The sequence below is a fragment of the Grammomys surdaster genome, unplaced genomic scaffold (assembly GCF_004785775.1).
Source record: "Grammomys surdaster isolate TR1022 unplaced genomic scaffold, NIH_TR_1.0 125780, whole genome shotgun sequence".
NCBI lineage: Eukaryota > Metazoa > Chordata > Mammalia > Rodentia > Muridae > Grammomys > Grammomys surdaster.
Window position 1 is genome coordinate 2943501 of NW_021620611.1, and position 20862 is coordinate 2964362.

The 20862-nt window shown below is 41.0% G+C and overlaps 1 protein-coding gene across 2 annotated transcripts in view; it reads right to left on the minus strand.

Annotated features, from left to right (window-relative positions):
• Csgalnact1 (chondroitin sulfate N-acetylgalactosaminyltransferase 1) overlaps positions 1-20862 on the minus strand; it is a 170273-nt gene that overhangs the window by 19104 nt on the left and 130307 nt on the right. For both annotated transcript variants that reach the window (XM_028789067.1, XM_028789068.1), the window contains one exon: positions 9138-9239. In XM_028789067.1, the coding sequence (XP_028644900.1) occupies positions 9138-9239 (102 nt within the window). The remainder of the gene's footprint in view (positions 1-9137; positions 9240-20862) is intronic.

The window sequence follows — 20862 nt, forward strand, 5'->3', positions numbered from 1 at the left end:
AGCCTGGGATAGGCTGCAGTCAATCTGTATAGATACTTTCTGAAGTCATGTCTATGTGAAAAGAAGAATGCAAGGTGAGTGGTATGAATGCCTGAGCTAACTGTGTTGAAGATACAACAACCTATAAGAGATACAATGGTAAACAGAAAGCAAAGAGATAGTAAAAGATGGGATGCTACAGTTTAAGTGGAAACCAAGAATATGACACATCTGCCTGCCCAACACACAAATAAATCTATCTTGTTCCACGCAAAAACTCTTCATATCCTGGCTCAAGCTGCTTGTCCCAATAAACACCTTCATCTGCTCCACATCAGAGGCCAGGGCTTGCATGACAGTCTTTGGAAAAAGAGGAGGGACATCCATGGCACTAGGTCTCAAGATGACCTTAATTTAAATGATTAGAAAAAGCCTTTGAACGTTACCCTCTCTGCCTGAATGTGTTGCTTCTAAAGAAAAATTATCCAAGAACCTAGGTCCAGAGAAACACTTTGTCTGACCTTACATAGCAGCAATTTGCTTTTTCTCTTCATCCATGCTGTCTATAAAGATAAGGTACTCCCTGCGATTTCCAGGGCACTACCCATTCCCAATGTGGATCACAACCAGCCTCCAGGGTACACTGATAGCCCCAGGAGGGCATCTCCTCTGTATATACATTGTTTAACCAGGGGGTAGTACTGGGGCAATGACACATGAAGCCCAGCAGCCTGTGCCCATGCCTCATAGAACTCTGTCCTCTACAGTACTTCCTGGCCCCTTCATCTACCATGGGCATGGCCACCCAGGGACAACTTCCTCTGGCCTACTCTGAAGCCCTGATAGCTCACCAGGTCCGGAGTAGTGGGACATATGTACACAAAGAAAGCAGCATGGGGTTAGAATCATCAATGGCCATCTATCAAGGAAGGATAGTACTGTCTCTGTCATCTACCTATGGGTCCCCCTTGGCTGCCAGGATAGCAAGACCTCAAAGTCCATTGTACAGTGACTTCTCCACCTGATAATGTCATGGCCATGAGTGTCGACCACTGAGTCCACATGCAGGCATTCAGGTCTGTTGTCCACCTGCCCAACTCTGGTGTCAAGCCAGTGGACACTCATGATAGATGAATCATAAAGGTATGCATATGACTGGGACCACATGTTTCTTCTTGTGATCCTTTCCAAGTAGATACTGTCTTCATATCTTTCTGAAAGGGCTCTTTTCACATCTTTTGAGTACCTCCCTGCAAACTAGAGAGACCTTTCTGGGCATACTACTGAGTCCTGCCCTAGTCGTTCTTGTATCTTGATACCTTATTGTATCAAGCGTACCAATGCACAAGAGGCTTTAGCAGGTTCAGATCCTTTAAAGGAAGCAACTCCACACACCTCCTGCCTTCAGAAATTATCCAGTTCTGGCTCATAAGTGCCACACAGAGGGACAAAGGAGAGACTAAAAACACTCGGCACAGCAAGAGATGAGTAAGTAGAAATGACTGAGTCTCTCCAGTTACTTCCTGAAGAACTTGCTGTCTGGAAAGAGCTTTTCCTACAAGGAGAGTTCAGCACTCTCATGTGCTAACCAGGAAGCCTTTACTCTTTATACAAGCTCACTTCCCATTTGAAAGAGGCTGAAACTAGTGGAAGGATTTGAAAGGGTAAATAAAAACCTTATCTTTTAAGAGGAGGTAGATCTGGAGTAAGAGAAAACAGAGCTGAGAAAATAGGATGCAATTTGTTTTTGAAATATTTAACTTACACAATGAATTGCAATATTTGATGACATGCCTATAGTTGTGGCATAGCAGGAAACAGGCCCTGAGCGTGGTGGAATGGGGGCTTTCCATCTCACTAGTATGTAAATTTCTACTATGGATGTACAAAAGGATACATGATTTATCCCTAATTACTTCTTGAATTATCTTCATAATTGACAAAGCACTTGAATTTCCCACTCAGTTCCTTTCTTTGATATAATAAATCTGATGCGTGAGGACCTCTCGGTTACACGCAGTCATTTTTGTAGAGGTTATGATGACCTGAGAAACCATTGCTTCTGTTGCTTTTAATTCCCCTAATTGCCTTGCATTTTTCCAAATGAGAAGATTAAGAGTGATAAAAGACCTTGCTGTCTCATATGGTTGGTTCTAATACAGACATTTTCTCACAGCTGTAATGAAATCCTCTTAATGTGACACTTCCCACAATAGCCTTTTATTTTAAAAAAATGCTTGAAATTTTTCCTTAGAAGCTAGGATTATAGCAAATGTGTAATTTAAAACTTTACACTGCATAGCCCTAAGTGTCAAAACGTTTTATGGGCTCTACTGTCAAAAGAAGACATTTGAATGCAATGAAGAATTGAAACCCAGACATACATTCATCCCTGTTTTTTTCTGTAAGCATTTTCAGTAGTCGATTTTGAATTCTCAACAGTTTGAGCTTACACAAGCTGGTTTTGTAAGTGTCTATAGGGAACTCAGAATATTCTTAAGTAAAAATGTAAATGGCAATGAACTACTTTGAGGTACAGAATACAGTGGCAAGTATTCCAACCACAACACTGAATAACTTTCACGTCATTCCATTTCCAGTATGTTGTCTTGACCCCCATGTTCTAGTGAATAGTTACCCCCTATTCCTTTAAATACCCAACTCCTGGAAACTACTAATACACTTTCAGTCTTAAAAATGTACATATCTTTGATATTTCATATAAACGAAATTAGATATTGTCAATCTTTTGTATCTTTCTTTCATTTAGAAGAATGTTTCTACATTTCATCCACATCACAGCATGTGTTCACTGCCTTTTATAGCTGAATAGTGTTTCACTGCATGGATAGTTCATGTTTTAGTTTATAGTATTTATTTTTTGTCAGACAATGGGCATTGGAGTTGATTCCATCTTGCAAACTGATCACAATACCACTGAATATTTGTGCACATTTGTTTAAATGTTTATTTTCAATTGTTTTTGGATTTACAGAGGAAATGAAATTTCTAGTTTAGAAGGTAATTCTAAGTTGTTTAAGGAACCACTGAACTCTTACCCAGTAGCTGCACCATTTTCCATTTCTGCCATCAGTGGACAAGAGTTCCAACGTGTCCACATTCACAATGACATTTGTGATTATCTGACTGTGGGATTTTAGCTGAGAATTTACATGTGGTCCTCCTGCCCTTCTATACACACAAATTCTCCCCTCAGTTATCTAGATGAAATCTTCATGAAATGACAAAAATGTGATGGTTTGAAATGCCATTACACACTGTGGTAAGGCAGGTCCATGATACTACCACCACAACTACAAGCCTCTCTTCCTCTCACAAACATGGGGTAGAGCAGCCTCTCTCCCTCCCTCCCCCCCTCTGTGTGTATGTGTGTACATATATAAATCATATATGTATGCACATTTTTGTATGTACACGTGTATGTGATTGCATGTACATGTGTCTAAGTGAGTGTCTAGAAGCCAGAAGTCAACATCAGTGTCTTTCATATCAGATGTCTATCTTATCTGTTGAAATTGAATCTTTCATTGAAGCTAGTGCTTGCTGATTGGCTAGCAAGCTCTGAGGACCTTCCTATCTCTACTCTCTCTTCCAGTTCCAAAGTTATAGACACATATGACTACACCCAGAGTGCTGGAGATCCAAACTCAGGTCCTTATGTTTATACAGCAGGTACCCTCCCCAAGGAGCTAGCTGCCTACCTCTCAGTGACTCACTGGTAGTGCAATTCTGGGATATAATTTCTCTGGGATATAATTTCTCTGAAAGATGCCTCTGTGTCCTCATGATCAGACAAAGATGCATGATAATTCAACTCCAAGTTACAATTTTTAAAATATCCTATTATACAGTTCCAATCAAATGGCCTCTTAGACCGGTGCTGCTCAGAGTGAGCCATGACCAGACACAACAGTGCCTGAGGAAACTGATTTGCTGGTTCTCAAGCCTGCTGACTCAGAATATCTGGGGCTGGGTCCAAGCACTCTGCATGTTAAAAAGCAGTCAAGGTTATACCGAAGCTTATGTATATTTGAGAGCTATTGAATTAATTTTTTATTTGAGAACATCATGGGAAAATATGTAGATTAAGAATCAGGTACTGTGAAGTAATTTGTGCCATTTTCTGTGACAGGGGATTGTAAACATTTTAACTACAATCTTTACAAAGGAACCTACTGTCTTCACATCACAGGGTATGTACGTGTGTATGCACATAGGCATGTGCAATGAAACTAGTGGTTCATCAAACAATGTGTATCCTTTTTACCTGTGATTCATTTGGAAAATTTGCAGCCTACTCTACTCTATTTTTTTAAACACACTGGACTAAGCCCAGTGAATCGATTTTGTAATCCTCTAATGAATCACAAACCAGAGTTTGCAAAACACCAATCTGTAGCAATCAACTGAAATACAAAGCTCAACTGAGGAAGTATAAACTCAGAGGAAGAGAACATAAAACATTGCAAACTAGTCATTAAATAAGACTTTATTTTTAGATATTCTGAAAATGTTTGCATTTAGCTGGATTTAGAACAGTTTAATTACAATACTGATCTCCAAATGAAGGGGATTTCATTTAGCCTGATTACAAATCTCATTACCTTCAACTAACAATTATGGATCTTAGGAGGGCACTGAGGGGCACTTGGCTCTCTCACGTGACTAGAGTGAAGACCTCAGGAATGAGCTTTCTCAGCTCCAGTTTCATCAACTATGAAAGAAAGCTGATAATAATACTTACCTCAAAAAGCTAGACACAAAAGGTCAGAGAGCCTGGGGAGATAGAAGACATGTGATGACCTAACTGTAGTCCTAGCAAGTGGGAGGCAGAAACAGGGAATCCAGGAACAAATGGTTAATCAGACTTTTGGAAGCATCTAGCTCTAAGTTTAGTGAGGAACTTTTCATCAATACATAAGGAGGAGAGCAATCCAAAAAGATATCTAATTCCAAAGTCATGCCTGCATGCACATGTGTACAAATACCTATGTATATCCATGTGAAAACGCATTCACATGTTCATGTCACACATACATCCATGCACCAAAATTTGTTATGAACATTTAATGAGATTGTTCATAAAATAACAGTAATTCAAAATAAAATGCCATTGAATAAGCATTCTTGCTACCTTAAAAGAACAGTGATGATATCTAAGTAAAGCCTCAGACAGAAGTGTGTGTGTGTGTGTGTGCGTGTGCATGTGCCTGTGCCTGTACGTGTGCATACACATGTGTACTATTGTATATCCAAATCTAATAATTGCTTGGTAGAAGCTTTCTTTTAATGAACAACCTTGGGTCAAGTGCTGGAGTTATGAGTACAAATAAGATATATTGTCATTTACTAAACAACTTATAATCTATCTGCAAATTTGGTTTTATAGAAGTGTAACTCACTATATTACATAGCATATGCCTAACATAAATGCTATTGTCTATATGGCTAGCGTTCAGAGACAATAGGGCCAGGAATGAGTGAAGAGATACACAGAGGATCTGAGGTTGAGAGAGAAGTAGAGAATAAATGGTACACGGAATCATTACAAGGACAAGAACAATAATGAAAAGAAGCCCAAAGGGATCTTGGCAAGGATGTGTCAGAGAAACATTCTGGAAGGAAGAACTCAGCTACTATAGATGCCCAAGCATCCCAAAAGATCCCACCCACCTGGTGGAGGACACCATGGTCATCATTCGCATCAGTATAACAAATATCATCCACATAGAGAAATGGGGTGCAAATTAATTTTGCTTGAGCTTATGTAGCTTTCATTACTTCAAATCACAGGTCCCAGGAGTCATTAGCGTATAGTTTTCTGCACATAGTGGATTCACTTCTGGATAGTTTCCAGCATTTCAGGTGAACCATTCCTTATGACTCAGTTGGTTTTGCTCCCCTTGTTCAGATACTATGCTTTCTTTACCAAGTAAGAGACGTTTTGAGACTTCTACTCACCAGGTATTGTAGCAGTACCTTGAAATAAGTCAGTCTGTGTTCTACAAAACTATGGTTTTTCAGGCTATGAGTAGTCTTGAGACTGCATTTTTTGGTAAAGATTTGTTTGTATTTTATGCATATTTAAATATCTCTTTCTCTTTGTGTGTGTGTGTGTATGTGTGTGTGTGTGTGTGACATGTGTGAAAGTATCTATAAGTCCCTTGGAGCTAGTTACAGGTGGTTAGGAGTCACCTGTAGCTCCCTGGAAGAGTACCCAGTACTCTTGACTACTGGGTCATCTCTCTGACCCTAGAAGCAGCTTTTGTACCCCTTTTGAGAGTAGAGAATAACAGGGCCCCTGGAAATGCTAGTAAACACCATCATATGTCTGGAGCCAGCCATGTTGCACATACTGATACATGCCTTTTTCATAGTATCAAAAGGGGTGCTGCCCTCTAATCTACCAGGGTGGATTGAGACTGTAAGGGCACATATTGCAATTTTATCAATAAATCCAGACCTCAAAACTTACTGGACATGCCAGAACAGAGAAAGTAAGTAACTCCCCTCAATTGGACCCCATAAGTGTCAGATACCTAGGACTGAGATGACCATTGCTCCACACTGACTTCTCAGCGGGTCCTTGCTGTGTGCATCAAGAACCAAGAATGGCTGTTGATGTAGCCTGCTTAACTGCCTATCTACCACACACTTCCTTTCTGTCTGGACTAGAATCCACTATTTCTTGCTCTAACCAGTTTCTACTCTCTTGCCTCAGTAGTTGATTATATCTTTATTCTGAAAACTAACTCTCCTGCAGCTCAATCCCTACAACACCAGTATCTTTATAATCCAGCATTCTTTTCTTGTGAATACAGAGTCTAATTACTCTGGGCCCACTTCTAAAACCTATTAAAGTCTGCTTCAGCCTCTTACATTCCTTTTGTAACTCTATATAGCCATATAAATACATAGGTGGATTTACTACAATGCTATGCACTGTGTGGAGTTGAAACTTAAGATTAAAATATAAGAGCATATATTTGCCACAGTCAGAATACCAAGGTAGACTGACTAATTGATACCATTAGAACTGCTATACTGTGGGGTGGAGAGATAGCTCAATAGTTAAGAGTATTTTCTGTTCTTGCAGAGTAGCCAGGTTTAATTCCTAGCACCCACCTAGTACCTAGTACCTCACAACTGCTGTAATTCGAATTCTAGGGGATTTGACATCTTCTTCTGACCTCTGAAAGCACCAGAAATGCAGATAGCCCACATAGACACATGGAGGCAAAATATGCATACACATATTATAAAAATAAACCTCAAACATCTTGTGAATTTATTGCTATTCAATAAATTTGAACATTGTAGAAATAAATGTGTTACACAATGTTTGTAGCACCACATGATTATGACATTTAGTAACCCAGAAACCTGACATGGGAGGAATTGCTTAAGAAAAATACATAAGCTTCCAGTCCCTAGAAAGAACATTTCCTACGACATGTCTAAACTAGCCTTCTACTTGTACATACAGTTTTTATACATCTTAGTCTGTGTTACCACAAGCAAATGTCCCAACATCCGTTGAGATATGAAAAAAAAAAAAGTGCCAAACCCAATAGGATAGGATTCTTTGTGCACCCTGGAGTCACTTGCCTGGGCAGTCTTTTAAAATACTTTGGAATGGAGCAGTTTCCTGAAGTTTAGTGTGCAGCCCATAGGAGTGGCTACCACATCTTCTTTTCTATCTTGATTGCAGGTTTGGAATTCCTGCAAAACTTTAAAAACAATTTTGTCCAGGAATGGATTTTGGAAAAGATGCTAATACTTGCACATTGGGCAGAGAACATGAACCCTAACCATCTGCAGTCTCCATCACTGAGCAGAGAGGAGAGAGGAGGGTTACAGCAATTCATTAAACTAAAAAAAAAATTCTTTTTCAGTTACAAATATTTTGTTGGATTTAATCCTCCTCACACACAGGCCTTTACTTTTTGAATCCTATTGCTTTAGGGTAAGGGTGGACCATTTTCCTTTTCTATAAAGACCCAGATAATAAATTGCTAGGCTTTGTGAATCTAACAGCCACAAATAACATGTAAATCAACAGACCTGCTACACCCAATAAAACTTTATTTACAATAGCAGATGTGTGCGTGGGATGGTCATAGAGCTCTAACTGTAGCTGATGATCTCTGCTCTTGGGAAGTTTGAGATTGTAATTGTGGCTATTAACACAAGTCTGGTGACAGCATGAGAATAAACACTGCAAGTGTTCTCCATCTTAGAAGTCATTCTTCATCTGCCATCCAATTACCACTTACCAGAAACTCAAAACAGACAGTCTTGTTTATATCTAACCACGTGGACCTGTTCAGACTAGTTCTGCTGCTGAGTACTACTAAAGCTGTCAAAACTTCACACATATCAGAGCTATTTGCCTGACTTTTTCTGCACACCTCTATGACAAGCAAGCATAGACTATGACAGTTCCATGCTGGTTTTCTTATTTGTACAAGATTCCCTGGATTATTTATCTTGGAAAAGAAAAAGAATCCATCTTTGTTGCTTCTGAATACCCCCTTTACACTCTGCAATGTATCAATGAGTTACAACCAACAACCCTAGGTCTAAAGGTTTGGATGCAGTAATTTCTGTTTAACTGGATGTGTTTAGTTAAGGACCCTGCCTCAGCCATCCCTCCTGGGTGTCCCCTGATGTCTTTAAATGAATAATGGATGAAAGGCAAAGATGAAAGGGTGAGACCATTTGCTCTATGGATGAGATTTGAGCCTGAGTATTGCTCTTAGCATGTCAAGCAATGGCTGAGTAGGAGCTCACTGCACAGCTGTGTTCTCCCTAAATCTGACTATGAAAATATGAAATTCTCAAACCTGGGGTGCTGAGAGAGGTTGCTTTCAGTTATGCATGAGCTCTCAGAAGCCTGTGTTCCATGCCTTTACCATACGGGGCAGTTTATGCCAAAGTCATCACCCTGACATAAATAAGACTGGTATTAGACTGAGTGGTCTCCTGAAGAGGGAAGGTTCTAAATTTCCCATGCCTAGTCAACAATCAACTTCCCAGGTTACACAGTATTAACTAAAGCTAAGCAGATATGGGTCTGGATGTGAAGACCCACCCTGGTGCTGTGACTCCTGGCTATGGTGCCAGATGGCACTTACTTGGAAGTGTTTTCAAGTATTCCTTTGACTTCATTCATTTCTTCTTTCCCAAAGTAAACAACGGTGAGATGAACTCTCCCATCCTGTTGGATACACATCTCCCTGGAAAACAAAACACATGTGTGTCTAGTCTGTCTGCACATTTATAGTAAGACACAGACCAATGTTCCCCTGCCATCTTCCTCCTTCTTTTCCCTTAATATTTTATAAATCAAAGAGAGACTTAAAGTAAACTCAAAACAGAAGAGAAGGGCACCCTGGTTGGACACTCAATTTTTATTTATCTTATCAGGAAAACAAATACATTTAAATATGCAGATGTGGTAAATAAAATGTCAGATGAGAGATACCTTAGAGTACTCCAACCACTGGATTAGCCTCCTTTGGGGCATCAAGTTGTCCTAGAACAGGTTCTGGGAAGTCTCTGAGGTATAAGACATTGGTTCTGTGTTACAGAGGAGAAATCTAATGTCCAGAGAGGGTACAACAGAAATATTTACCTGTGGATATTTCCCTTGTGTGAGATAAACAACACAGGCTTCATTACCAAATGACCCACAGTAAACCATCATCTTCGGTTTAAGACTGTGGGAAGCCTTAGAAATATTCATCTTCATCCTGACTGTTAAGGAAACACCAGTACCTTCTATGTATCCCACCCTTCCAAGAAGGTGGGAAGAAACCTCACTCTTCACGAACTAATCATGTAGACATATAAAGCCCTAGGCCTAAAAGTTTTGATTAAAAGATTTCTGTACAACTAGAAGGAACAAAAGCCTGAAAAGAAAAGCCTGGAGTATAACAGTACAACTTACAATTGAGAACTCCGTTATAGCTACAGTCCCTGAAGAGGGTCTTCACCTATGAGCATATGTGTATGTCTCCATACACAAACCCTACCACTGTGCCATTGCTCTCCTACAACTGTGTGGAGCCAGGGAACCATGGAGTGAGGATGTGGAGCAGGCTGGGAACAAGAGGAGGGTCGAGGCATATCGAAACCTCAAGAATCTCATCCTGATCGTACAGAAGTATGGTATCCCTGCCTCAGCTGTCCTGGACTGTGCACCCACTTTTGCCTCTCCGGACCCCAGGAGGTCACATAGTTTGATAGCCTGGTTAGACTTCTCCCTGCATATAAGGTCATGTAATGTAGCACCTGGAATTCTTCCTTATGCAAATAAGGCAGCCCCAGCATCCTGGCCCCAACCAATGATGCACATTCACTCTGAAAGTCCCTACCCACCCCACAAAGTTTTAAGTAGCCTTTGTGCCCCCTTTGAATGAGCTGTCTCACTGAAGCTGTCTCCGGAGAGTCTGTTCTCGCTGTGCTCACTGCTTCCTGTCTCTTCTACTTCCAGCTGTCAGCCTCGCTTCCCTTCTCAGAATCCACCAGTTGTGATCTTGGGTTACAGGACAATCATGTCACTACAGGCAGGGAAACAGAGTCTGAACCGCATAACTGACTATCCCAGCACCTAGTGATTTAAGGTCCTAAGAAAGCAGCCGTTTGGCTCAGCACTCCCAGGTCCAGGTCTTCGGCTCTTGACTGCTCTAGATTCAATCCTCACCAAAGCTTATGTGTTGCTTATTATGTCCTTCTCTTTTAAGCATACCGTGTAGCTAATCTGCTAGGTTCGTCTGAGGGTTTGCTCTTCAAATGTATGTGTGTAACTGTATGTGTATATGCATGTAATGTAAACATGCATAAATATTTATGTGTATATGCATATATGGCATGTACATACATATGCCTATATACATGCCTATGAGGCATGAGTATATCTCCGCACACAAGTATATGTGTATGGAGATGATGTGAAATGGTGTCTCTTGGGAGCCAATAGAGAAGTTCTGCCAGTGGGATGGTATTTTGAGATATTTTGGTATTTCCTGTGCCCCTTTTCCATTGTTAACATTCAAACAATAATCTAAGTCATAGACTCCAGAAATATCTTGGCCCTATTTATAGAGGTCAAATTGCTAGATGTTTTTTGTTATAACATCTAAAAGTAAAATCCACATTCCTGGAGTTGCTGGGAAACATCAGAAACAACAGAAGGAACAGTTCCTGCCCCAGAAAAATGTACTTGGGAGATAAAATGAGCTCAGACACCAAGTCATCGGATGGGTAGAACGTAGGAAGTGTGGTAAGTGCTCAGGGTGGATAGGGACTTGGAAGACGGGAAGAATTCAGAAAGGATGGATCAAGAAGGAAGAGCTTTGTAAGGAAGGTCACCCTGACACCAAGCAACAGGCATGTAATGCTCAGCCTGGCTTCAGACGTGCCTCTGAGAGAGTCCCTGTGCACAAGGATTCCCTTAGCAAACTTGCCAGATAATGCTTCTGCTTCCTCCACCAGAGTGGAAGGAAATTGTGCACACAGGCCAGGGGCTGGAGAAGTTGTGCTGTAAAGTTGTGTGTGGAGGGGTTGCTGGGGACCTATGCCTGAATCAGGAGGGAGGCACTTGCTGAGCCTGAGTTAAAGCATTCTGTTTTTTTTCCAGTAATGTCTTTGCTGCCTCTGTCTTTGGTGTTTTTAAATCAAGAGAGATAGATCAGGCCTAACCATTAAGTGGTCAGGTTAGGGTTTCAGAAAGGCAAATCCAAGCTTGCTTGGGTATCTGCCTCCAGTTCTCCATTTTAGGTGTTTGTGAATTCTTTTCTTCATTCATTCAACAAGCATTTGTTGACAATACAGCACATGCTAGACATTCTACCAGGGGATTATAAACAACAAGTAGGGCTGTCATGTCTTCCCTTGAAGAAGTTTCCAATCTCCTAGGCAGGACTCAAATGACCTACAAAGAAACCACTCCTCTCTGAGATTGTGCAAGTCCCACTACTGATGTCTGAATGGTCTTTGTATTTTCCAAAACTTTTTCTATTTGACTGACCTGTCCTTGTCAAAAGTCTATGGGAATATGTGTGATTAGATGAACATGTGCAGATATGGCTTGTTTCCGAGATAAAGGTTAAAAAGAAGTAAAAAATGACTGACTCATGCCATATATAGACTTTTAGGTTTATGCTACGAATCATTTGTATTTGGACAATGCTATCTATATTACTGAAGTAACAGGCCTACTTCTGTGAGCATGTCCCCAGGGATACTGTGGTAGGGTAGTCAGTAAAACTATAAATTATTGCAGGGAACTCAGGTCTTGTCAACCCCTCTTGGGAGTACTCTTGGATCCAAGAATACGCCCCATTGCTTCAACAGCCCCAATTCTTAGACCTCAATATGGAAACTGAAAATTCTGCATCTACATCATAAAGACTGTACCTTTTAAGGATGACTTTCCCAATAAAATCATTTGTTCTTCCCCAAGTCATCGTCACACAGTGCCAAGAGTAGTTACGATACATTTTTAGGCAGAAAACATGTATGACAGTCCTTTATGCTGAACTATATTTTTTATCTCCTGAGAAGTCAGAGTCACAATTCCTTGGTCTTTGAGTTCTGTTGGACTGAACTGTTTATAGAAGCATGGGGACCATTGCCCAAATCTTGGCTTAGAGGTAAGAAAATGCATTCCAGTGACCTCTGAGAGCTGTGCAGGGAGCCACACACACATATTTGGTTCCCTAAGAATCAGTGTAGTATGTCTCCAGAGCTGGCCATCTTAGCAATAGAAGGGATGCGTCTATCAGATCTGACAGTCTTACTGTATAGGATTCACTCTTAAACACAGTGCTGTTTGCAGAAAGATGTGGAGTAAAAAAACCTCAACAAAACACATGGAAATCGTGGGGTTGAGGAAGGACTGGTCATCTTAGGTTCCTGATATGAAAGCTGGCCAGACATGGTCAAACAGATCTGGTGGTCTAGAGGCTTCCATAGATCTGTTTGCAAGAGGTGTTGTACCCTTAGGCATAGAACTCATGATACACATGGCTTCTCAAATTCACCATGAAAATAAGCTTGGAACTATGTGGGAAGATTGGTTCTGTGTGCTGAAGAGTATTCAGCATCATTCCAGGCCTCCATCAACTGTGTGCCATCAGCACTCTCCTTATCCAGCTGTCAGAATCAAAAGTATCTCCACACTTTGCCAATGTACATAGGGCTGGAAAGAGTGGAATGTTCCCAGTTCTGAAGCCCTGTCTTAAGAATCCAGTTGGGCAATAGCATCTGATCCGAACAAGGGAAAGATTGGCTTCAAGAGACATGTACCCCTTCAGTGGCTGTCCTATACTCCAGACCATCATTGTGAAATCCCATGTGACTCCCTGGAAGGCATGGAGCTGAAGCAACACTAAAAGCTTCCTTTGCAGAATCGGAAGCCTTGAGGGGTCACTGGCAATGTACACCAGGACTTGAGGGGAATCAGTGCAGCAGGGTAAGCATAGTTGGGGGTTAGGCACTGATGGTATGCACTGTGACAGCAGCAGCCTCGGAGGCATGAGTGGCAGCTGCTTCAGTTGTCATCAGAAGCAGGGAGCTGGCCTTGTTCTATGACACTTGGGCTGGCAGTACATTCTAAGCACATGTCCTTGCACATTTGAGAATACCAGGAATGACTGGAAGAGTCACGGGAGATTAGTGATCTCCTGTTGGATAAGAGAAAGCAGGAAGCTATGTGTCATAAAGCTGGGATGTCAGTTTTTATACCCGATGCTGAGTGGCCTGGGGAAACCACTATAGTGTGGTATGCATGAGATTTTCATTTAAGAAGAAAGCGGTAGCTCTCAGTGTGATGGTATCAGGAGGTGGGGTTTAGTGTAAGGTGGTTAAGTCATTGGGAGAACTGTCATTGGAAGGAATTACTTTGCGTTTTGTGGGACTTTGCTGTGTTCCTGTGTAGTTACCCAGACATGCTGATACATGCCTATCATTCCAATATTTGGGAAATGGAATGTGTTCCAAGCTAGATCCTCTCTCAGAAGAAAAGAAAGGGAGTGAGGGGAGAGGTGGGGAGGGAAAGGGAGGGCAAGAGAAGATGGCTAAGGCCTAGGAAGAGGAAGGAAAGGGAATGGGAGAGAAGAGAGAGCAGGTGAGATGAAAGGAGAGGAGAGGAGAGGGGAGAGAGGGGAGGGGAGGGGAGGGGAGGGGAGGGGGAAGAGAGAGGAGGGGAGAAAAAAGGAGAGGGGAGCAGAGGAGAGGAAAGAAAAGGAGAGGGGAGAGGAGAAGAAAAGAGAGAGGAGGGGAGAGTGGGGAGAGCACAGGCCTATCTGGCTCTTGAAGGCTTCTTTCCTTCATGCTGTGGTTTCTCCCTGTGTGATGTGTTCTCACCCTAATTCCAGTCATCATGATACCCTCACCAGGAACAAGTCAATGTTAGGACTAAGCCTCAAATTTCTAAGACCAAAACCTAAGTAAACGACCTTTTTGTTCTTTTTGGTTTTTTTGTTTGTTTGTTTTACTTCTTATTTAATGAAATAAATTAATTAATTTATCTATTTATTTTTGAGCAAGGACTCTCATTCTATAGCCCAGTCTAGCCTGGAATTTCTTATGTGGCCCAGGCTGGCTTCAGGCTTACATTACTCCTCCTTCATCAACCTCCCAAGGGCTGAAAGTATAGTCATAACCCACCAGGCCTGCCTTAATCAACATTATATACACTCATTGTAAACACTATTGTAGCAACATAGATCAGATCAACACACAAATTCAGGAATCCACATTCAGTGAGCGCCTGGGTTATGTGATACATTTGGTTTTCCTTGGAGAAGGATTAACAAAGGACTATCATGTTTGATTCCTCCGAGGGGATAACAATCCAGGTTTACTTCAGACTCTCCAGGTCTTCTAAATGAAAATCCCACACTCAAAGAGAGGCTCAAGTTGCAGGAAAACTGGGACAACTGGATAGCAACAATGTAGTGAAGTGGAATAACCGTAGTTGTGGAGGCTGATGAGCAGAAAGGATACCAAGAAAATAGTTAACTTCTGGAGACTGATGGATGCCATCTCAGATCGGCATCATAGGTGAGTGAGCTCTATACAGAGGAGCAAAGCAGAGGACATACTCCCAGCTAAGAAAAGGCTTAACTACAAGCAATCTCATTGCTATTTTTCCCAAGTCAGTTTCTACTTAGATATATCAGGAATGGAAAAAATACCACGCATTGGAGTGTTTTATGCAATAACAATCCACCAGGCCCCAATGGTCTCTTATGTCAGCAGGATGGAAATCACTCAGTCATAAAGGAACTAGGGATTCTGTAAGGAACAGGTCCTATTCTGGAGAGAGAAGAGAGGGTTATTGGATACTCTGGTATCTGTTTATATCATGACATTCTGTTTTGGGCTTGGGGCATCCTTTCCCTTACCCCTGTGCCAACATGAATCAACAGATGATTCCACTATTCTAGTATCTGGGTGTTCTGATCATTGTTAGGAAGTGATGGTGGATTTGGACCTGCAATCAAACAACTTTTCTGATTCTCATTGCAATACAGAAAACACACTTTCGTTTCCAATTGGCCATTTTTTACTTTCTTGGATAGACATCTCTATATGACCCGTAGTCTTCTATTAAAACCCTAAAGAAAACTATTAAAACAACATGACTAATAAAGATTGCATTTCACAACCTCATCAGATATGAAAGCTTCTTGGTGTAGCTCTGGCTTGTGAGTAATGAAATGGCTCACAGGAATGGTATTAAAACACGGATCAGAAAGAGATTGTACTCTGCTGATAGCATCCATTCCTTTTAAGGAATAGAGAGGACACAGGCATATATCTGTGTCACAGTCCTGGTGGCTGGAAGACTTTCAGTCACCTATATTAGCTTAGCCAAATGCTTAAGGATTGCTTCCATTAGAAATTCTATAATCCCCACTTTAAGTTACTTTCCCAGAATTGTCCAAAGCCATCTTAGAGGTTCTAGGCCAAAATGGGATGAAAGAGAAAACCTCCAAAGAACGTAAAATAGAAGATGTCCCTGATTGTGCATTAAAACAGCACAAATGACCTGAGAAGGGTGAGAAGAGCCAGAAGGAGAAAACAACTTTCAAACAAATACAACCCACCCAGTCTGAAGAAGAACTTGACAAGAAAGAGAGTTCAGTCCAGCTGGAAGCAGTCAAAATAAAAAAGCAAGCAAAATTGGAGCAAACAGAAAGATTTAAAAAAAAAACCCATGAAGCATATTTTCCATTAAAGTCCCCCCCTCGCCCCGCCATGCTGGGGAGAGGCAGAGATAACGATCTGAAGATCTATTGCTTTGTTATTGTGAGTCTTCCTGATATCAAACAAAGCACAGAGGAGCCTAAAATCCATATCACAGATGAGAGAAACTCAGCAGCCAAAGCCAAGTATGAGACAGCTTCAAAGGCAAGCAGGTGATTACCCAAAGCAAAGAAGAGGAAGCAGTTTCAGGTGATAACTCCTGGGCCAAGAGTGCGCGAGCAAACATGACCCGACTTCAGAAAAGTTCCCATGGGAGCCCCAGACGTCCTGTGATCCCAAGTGGTGGGAGGATGTCCATGGGTAAGGAAATGGCACATGAGGACTATAGGTTTTGCATTCAGGCTAATCTGATGGCAGCCAAAGAAGGAGCTTTCCTAAGTGCCAGCCACATAACCTCCAGGATCCCAGATAAGGTCACACCTGGAGGCCCTGCAGCACCAAGGTTATTATCACCTACAGTGGCCTCAAAGGGCACAGTAGGGTTTTGATGCTTTCTCAGGAGACGGAAATACCCAGTTCTTGCCACTGTAATTGTTACCAATGCTAGAAAGAGCATTCACCTGGCATCCAGTGCCTATTAACCGAAAGCCCTGAGGGTCTGCTGCTGGAAATAAGCTTGCCTCACCCAAAAAACACCTTTTGTTTTTTCACTAAATACTAAAGCTAATATCCACTAGCCCTTGCCTTTCCCTTTCCTATTTGTCTGTTGGGAAGTTCAGAAAATTAGCACCCTGGTGAGTTTGTCTTGTTTGCCAATCGCCTGACCTGCCCAGCATCCCAAAGAAAACTCCTTGTTAAAAACAAGTAGTAAAGTTTAGCATTTCTCAAGCTCATCAGTTGTCAAAGCTCTGTGTAGCTGTAGTTGTAAACAGTTATTCGCAGGAATAGTTAAGAAGAAGGTCTGGTAAAGCTCCATACCACTCCACAACTGAGAAGGGGTACAGCAACTGGGAACTTCCAACAGAGGCTGTACCAAGCCAGCTAAGCTTGTCTCCATCTGCTCTTTCACATCATAGAAATCAACCAAACAATATTCTGCCCTCAGAATACAGCTGGGGTGGGCACAGTGGATCTCACATGAGGTAAAAGCTCAGGAAGGCCTTTGATTAGGAAACAGCACAGCATCTAAACCCTTGGGGCAAGAAGACAAAGAAAGAGAGTGTGGGAAGAAGGCTGAAGGGAGTCAGAGATTTATTTATTTATTTATTTATTTATTTATTTCCAAAATAACATTCAAAGCAAAAAGAAAATATAGTCTCAATGAGAACAGGACTCAACCAAAGGAAACTTTCTTAAAATTGTTCCACTTTCACTAAAATATGAATTCAATGATAAAACAGTTCATTTTAAAACAAAACAAGAGTACCAGGCACAGGGTGTACTCAGGAAATAAAACAGCAAAACAAACGGAAAGAATCTTAGAACGATATAGAATAAATTCCTGACATCAGGGAAGGCTTGCATGCATACAGATAAAGATAATGGCATTAAGACTAGAGAGAAGGGCTGGGTGGATGACCCCGTGGGTAAGTGCTCCTGCTCTGAAAGCATAAGGACCTTAGTTTGAATGCCAGGTTCTACATAAAAATGGGGGGCAGGCTGCACATGGCTATAAGCCCAGAATTGTAGGGTAAGGACAGGCATATCCCAAGAGCCTACCTGGGGGAGAATGGAAACTTTTGGTTCAGAGAAACTCTGTCTCAAGAAAATAAAGTCAGAGCAATAGAGGAAGACGTCTACCTTCATGTACACACATGGGCTTGTGTTGTGACACACTCACAACATGCTTACATACGTATACATATACATAATATACATATACAGTGTGCGTATATACACACAACACACACACAATATACCCATACACCATATACACACAAAACACACACACTATTACACATAGCCACCATACACATACAACACACAAACATACCTCATATACCCACATACCATATACACATTTGCCATTTATACACAACACACTCACAAGAAAAAATGGAGATATTAATAAATTGAAATAATTTATGAAATAGACAATTTGTGCCCATGTAGCATAGACCTGAATAAGTCATGCAAATCCATAAAATGACTGTATTAATTATTTTTCTATTTCTATGAAGTGACACCATAATCAAGGCAGCTTGTAAGAGAAAGAGTTTATTGGAACTAATGGTTCTGGAGGGTTAGGGTCTAGGATCATTATTGTGCAGAACATAGAAGCAGGAAGGCTGGCCTGGAACATGAGAGATTACATCCTGGGTCATAGGCATGATGCAGAGAGAGAGAGACAGAGAAAGATCACTAACTGAAAATATTATGGGCTTCAGAAACCTCAAAGTCTACTTCCAGTGACACACCTCTTCTAACAAAACAACACCATGCCTCCCAATTCAGCAAGTATTCAGATATATAAGCCTACAGTGGCTATTATCATTCAAATTGCCATCACCTTAACAAAAAGGACTCCAGAAAACAACATAAAACTATATTCTTGACAAACAGCCAGAGAATAATTAATGCCTAGAGGAGATATATCCTAATCAAGTTACTATGATTCAGGACTAAAGAGGGATTCTTCTAGCCGCGAGGCAAAGGTCACTTTTAGAAAAGACAAAGATTCTTAATTCATTTCCATGGCATCACTCAACATTAAAGGAAAGCCTATACAGTCCCAAGTGAAGTGTGCTCTGAGCCCTTAAGGCCAGCCAACCTGTTCCTCTGTTAACACTACAAAGGTGATAAGTAGATAGTCCATGGTAAAATATTTATGGCTATCCTTTTAAGTATTTCTTACCCATTAAACACAACCAGCTAAGAATTGTGGAACGGAGATGCTATTTTAAGAATACAAGACAAATACATCAAATCCACCTGAATACAGAATTTGCCTTTCACAAAAGAAGAGCTGAAGATTGCATTCCCCCACTAGGTAAAAAGACAGGTGGCTAGCCTGAAAGATGTTGAATCAGAGAGGAAGGGGAGAGTATAGAATGTCCAGATTTTTTCTTACTGTAATTCTTAATCAGGTCAATCTCATACTAAAATATGATTAAAGAATGTTATAATTCTAATCGTAGTCAGTTGTGTGAATAGCTTTTTAATACAAGAAAAAATTCTTAGAAACTAATATCTCTCTCTCTCTCTTTATTCAATTTTTTTTTGTTGTTTTTTTTTGAGACAGGGTTTCTCTGTGTAGCCCTGGCTGTCCTGGAGCTCACTCTGTAGACCAGGCTAGCCTTGAACTCTCGAACTCAGAGATCCGCCTGCCTCTGCCTCCCAAGTGCTGGAATTAAAGGCGTGCGCCACCACCGCCTGGCATGAAACTAATATCTCTTAGAGTGAGGACACATTTGCCAGAACCCCAGCAGCTCCTTCTAGCAGACTCTCTACTTTGTACTATAAATTTGAGGAAGGTAAAATGTAACTCATTAAAAATGGAACATGTAAGATGTTTCGTGTGGTATTAAATGATGCGTAGTCAATGAACCAGCCTAAGAAAGGTTGTGTGAAATGGTACTGAATTAATGTAAACAGTGGTTAGGTGTGGGTCACTTAACAAGTGGGTCACTTCTGTTCTACCTTGCTCAAAGATCTGCTAGTAGCCATGTGTCCACTTCTACAAACTAAGATGCCCTCTTAAATTAGAAACTTCAAAATAACCGTTTATTGAGTTTTTAAACAACTTTATTCCATACTATCCTATGTGTAGACATAATGTATGTAGTTATGCTTGTCATAGAGAGAGTGTGCAGGCCAGAGAACATCTCTGTGGACTTACTTCACCTCCTCTACCATTACAAGGACTCTGGGGTGAACTCAAGCCACCAAGCTTGTGCAGAAAGAGTTTTTACCCACTGAGCCCTGAATTCTAAAACAAAATCTAAAACATTGGGTAACTATGATACAATATACACAACAGATAAAGGGCATAAAATTATCTACAGTATATTTTTCAGTGTCAACCAGAGCTGTTCCAACCTGAAGTTGCAAAGCATATCATAGAATGTTCTGTAGGCAGAACATCATTGTGAATCAATGAGCTGGGTTGATGTTTAAGTTTCTCTTTTGGTAGTGTGCAGAGTACCTTCCTGTACCAAAGATGCTACCACATAGGGATGAGGGTTCTCTGGAGACATGAGCTTGACTTCTCCATGTTCAGTGAGTTCTATAGGTGTTGTCTTCAGCAAAGGGGATTTGCCATCAGTTTCTGGAGAGCCATCTATCGTCTTGGAAACACTTTGAATTGTTTGTAGTTTCCCATGGAACCTATTTGGCCTAACTGGTCAGACTTTAAATTCGGGTGTGAAAAAAAATTCCATTTTCTTGATAATCTTGGCCATTTATTTTAGCATTATATTTGACATGATTCCTTTTAGACCCTGATCTGAAACATCATTTCTTTTACCACATTCCTACATAGAATTAAATAATCTGGATACTCATGATTTCACATTCCAATTGTCCAGAGCCCTCTACACACTCAGGATCTCCTTGGCTGCACAGTAGATACTTGCTCAGCTTCTGTCATGGGTATCTGTCTTTGCATGCACTATTTTTGGCAGGCCCTGGCTCTTAGATATA